The sequence below is a fragment of the Vespa velutina genome, chromosome 18 (genome assembly GCF_912470025.1).
Source record: "Vespa velutina chromosome 18, iVesVel2.1, whole genome shotgun sequence".
NCBI classification, from domain to species: Eukaryota; Metazoa; Arthropoda; class Insecta; order Hymenoptera; family Vespidae; genus Vespa; species Vespa velutina.
The window spans coordinates 1,247,110-1,251,424 of record NC_062205.1 but is presented as its reverse complement, the minus strand read 5'-3'; the positions used below and the strand labels follow the sequence as shown (position 1 = coordinate 1,251,424).

At 29.7% G+C, this 4,315-nt stretch overlaps 1 protein-coding gene across 2 annotated transcripts in view; it reads left to right on the top strand.

Annotated features, from left to right (window-relative positions):
* Positions 1 to 543: 543 nt before the first annotated feature.
* LOC124955398 (aquaporin AQPAn.G) overlaps positions 544 to 4,315 on the top strand; it is a 26,102-nt gene continuing 22,330 nt past the window's right edge. Inside the window, exons 1-2 of one of the 2 annotated variants that reach the window (XM_047509755.1) lie at positions 544 to 740; positions 3,005 to 3,134. In XM_047509755.1, coding sequence (XP_047365711.1) covers positions 591 to 740; positions 3,005 to 3,134 — 280 coding nt within the window. In that variant the 5' untranslated portion in view covers positions 544 to 590. Of the gene's footprint in view, positions 741 to 1,950; positions 2,000 to 3,004; positions 3,135 to 4,315 lie in introns of those variants that run through there. The other variant, XM_047509756.1, reaches the window with a different exon arrangement.

Genomic DNA, 4,315 nt, shown 5'->3' with positions numbered 1-4,315 from the left:
TATATGAATTATTCTTATTTCGGTTAGAACATAAAAGAAAGATCCCACTAATCCCACCGTGCCTCCCCCCCCCCATTCCACCCTCCAGTTGTCATTGGTTGATTGATCGTAAAGACAGTGTGTTACCACTGGCAAACTCTCTGACCATCCCCCATCATCGTCACGCAAGAACGGCATGGTCGATGTCAAGGTCGATTGCCGCACTCTATCTCTTTATCTCTCTCTCTCTCTCTCTCTCTCTCTCTCTCTCTCTCTCTCTCTCTCTCTCTCTCTCTCTCTCTCCGTCTCTCTGTCTCTCTCTTTCTTATCCCTTCGTATCGTGATATCATTCGTGCAGCAAACAACCAACTAACCAAGCAAGCAAGCAAGCATTTGTTGCACTTTGAGTTTACTGGCTTCTCGCGAAACGAATAGGAATAAGTGACCGACGGTTAGATTAAATTTGAACGTATATTTAACAAGTTTTAAGATAGAACGAAAACGTTATGTCCAAGTTGAAGATAAGTACTTGCGATTGTCGATAGTGATCAAGGGGGATTGTCGAGAGGGTGTAAGAGAGAGGAGGAACAAGTATTTCCCTTGTGGATACTATGGTGGTAGTGAGACGAAAAGCTAATCGAAGAGTTGTGAACCGTTCAGAAACGAAACGCGACACCTATGTTAATCTTTGGAGGGAGTTTTTGGTCTTCCATTCGAGCGTCAACAAGACGGCTAAGAGGTTGACCCTGGCCAAAGGCCAAGTGAGTGTCACGTCGTTTCCTTTTTCTTTTTCTTGTTCTTTTTATTTTTTTTTCCTCTCTCTCTCTCTCTCTCTCTATTTCTCTCTTTCTTTCTTTCTTTCTTTCTCTCGTTTTTTTTTTATTCACTCTTTGTTATTAATAACGAGTATCTCGAGTTCGTCGTAACTCCGTTCAGTTCCGTGAAAAAAAGGAAATGATATTCGTCGTGATCAATTGGATTTTTCTGTTTTTTTATTTTCTTTATTTTTTTCTTTTTTCTTTTTTTTTTTTTTTTTTTTTAATTATTTATTTCGTATTGTCTCGTTTCGCGGAACATGTCTACAATCGCTTCTCTTTTTATCAAATTAATTGTTATCGAATTTCGGAAGAAAAAATACGATCAATTTAAGGTTATCCAAATTTGATTGAAAGTTGGGATTAACATACTTTTTTTCTTTTTAAATATTTCTATTTATTTTCAATATAATATGATGTAACACCATCAATATAACTTTACGTACTCAGTCTTACGTTTCACTCTGACCTTACTCTAACTTATTAATATTATTATTATTATTATTTTTATTATTATTATTATTATTATTATTATTATTATTATTATTATTATTATTATTATTATTCTTTCCCTTTCGTTTATCAAGTTATTAGATTAATTAAATGCCAAGTTTAATATTTCTTTTTTACATTTAGGAAATGCTCGCACTATGACATACGTTTTTAATATAATTACTTACTGAATTATCTTTTTCGCGTGCGTATATGCTTGCGTGCGTGTTTGTGTTTGTGTATGTGAAAATGTGAATGTAGATTTTTTTTGTGTTTGAAAAATTGTTCCGACAATTTCTAATCACTGATATTATTAATGATATTATTCTATTACTATATTCGTACCACATCATCGTCATCATCGTCATTATCATTATTATTATTTAACGTGAAGAAAAAGTGATAACATTACGATAGATCATTGATCTAATATTAATCCTAAATTTTATGGGATCATATAAATCATATTTTGTTTAATCCATTTCATTTGTATCAGATTAAAGGAGATTTATTTTCCTTTTATTTTTCTTTTTCTTTTTTTTTTTTTGTTGTTTTTTCTTTTCTTTGGCTTTTTTTTCTTTTTTTTTTTTTTTACTGGATTATCGATGCGTCGTTTGACGTGACGTAAATGACGCAAAGACAAACCTTAACGCAGCAGTTACGTGATCGAGCGTGCACCATACCACGCGATCATCGTTTTTTCTCGGTCCTTTGTATGTTTCCTCCGTTCGTTTCTCACTCTCTCTCTCTCTCTCTCTCTCTCTCTCTCTCTCTCTCTCTCATACTGTCTAGCTGTCTGTCTGTCTTTCTCTCTTTATTATCTTTTCTCTTTGTCTACGTATCACAACTATTATTTTTGCGGAGTCTTAGCAACGCTAGAATCTAATGAATCCGTCAATGTGTTACGCTTAATGTGCCGTCCAATGGAACTATCGTTCACCATGAAATTATAAGTCTCGTTGGAACTAACGTTTCCGATCGTTTTTCAAGATCTTTGTCAAGGTCACAGGATATATCTTGAATTATTCGAATTGAATTGTATACGAAATGACGGGAAACATTATTTCAATGATATCGCGATATTTTATATACGTATATATATATATATATATATATAACATTGATAAATAAATGATGTAACGAGTAAATTTTGTTTCTTAGTATTGTTAGATTTAATATCAATAGAAACGAGAGACAATGATAATAAATGATTGATATCTGATTGAAAGAACTCAAGTTTTATTTAATAATTAATTTATTTGATTAAGAGAAATTTGTCAAAATGAAAACAATTATTTATCATTTAAAATAATTCATATCGTGTAAAAGATAAACGTTTACAATTAAAATATTATCAATCATAGGTGAGAAAAATTTTTGTTAAATAAAAAAAAATTATTTAAATAATTTATCATGCAATATGAATGATCATTATAAATGTTTTTCGGATAATAAAATTTTTTGTTCAATAAAATATATTACTTAAACAAGATCATATTGCACGAACGATATTATATCGTTTTGATTAATAATTATTAATTATTATTAATTATAGAGGAAAAAGAAAAAAAAAAGGAAATTTCTCGGTAATGATATTATTTTAACAATTTTCTATTACTCATTGAATTAAATTTCTTAGTATTCCTAATATCAATTTAACAAGATTCCAAAAAAGAGATAAACGTCTATTAATTTATGAAATTCATTTGTGTATATAGAAACCGAATGTTACTATGAACGTATCAACGGTATTTCCCGAGGGACACACAGGAAACGGACAGGAAACACGTCGCAAAAACTCACACACCTCGAAAGAAGATGAAGATCAGACGAGGGAATTATGCTGTCGTGAGTTCACTTTTTATTATATCAACGTATTTACTACTTAAATTCATATACGTACCTGAATACATAGACGGTCTGTTTGTCAATTCAATTGAACCTTCATCGGTCTAATTATTGTCAATGTTTGCATTCTAGTAACAGACATTAATTAGATCAAATATCTCGTAGTATTTATCCGATGTATGACCTTTAATGTAATATTTAATTTAATGCAAATTTTAATTTCATTTCTTTATTAACATATTTTCTATTAATTAAATATATTAATATCACACACATACACACATGACATTAATTACTATAATCATATATATATATATATATATATATGTAATATAGTATTTATTTTCAAATATATATATACATACATATATATTATATATATTATATTATATATACTGTATATATTATATATATATATATATAGCATTTATTTTCAAGGTCATTCTATTTTCTGATTCATATCGTAACATTTAAATATATTATTCAGCAATTTTAACATCACACACGTAAGGTATTTTTCCTTTATTAAAGAATAAATAAAATCAACACACGTAAGTACTTACCTATACTTACTCTGAACGAATCGAGACTTACTTGTTACACACGTAAAATAAAATGAAACAAGTTTTCCTCATATCCGAACCGATTTTATCCGACCGATGATTGTTATCATTCTTACGAAAACCTAAATGGACGTTTCCGTACTTACAAAAAAAAAAAAAAAAAAAAAAAAAGAGAGAAAAAAAAGATTAAGAAGAAAAAAACAAAACGAAACGAAAAAAAAAAAAGAAAAATTGTATCATAAACGCTGACAGGTACATAATAATTATCTATCATCTTATCGTTCGTGTGGATTCTCTAAGATCGGGAAGCTAACGAATATTTACACGTATGTACCATACAATTACCATAAAATTAGCTGACGCATTCAGTAAAATGTTAATATGCATATATGTATATATATATATGTATGTATGTATGTATGTATATATTACGTAGAAAAAGTATTGAAATGAAATTTTCCATTCGTTTGAATGTTTTCCTCGTACGGTGTTCACCCATCCGCGAATACTAATTTGAATGCTATCGATTAAATAATGATCAGAATCAATGATTCCGCGATTGATGTTGTCTACAACAAAAGAATTGAGAAAAGAAATCTCTCTCTCTCTCTCTCTCTC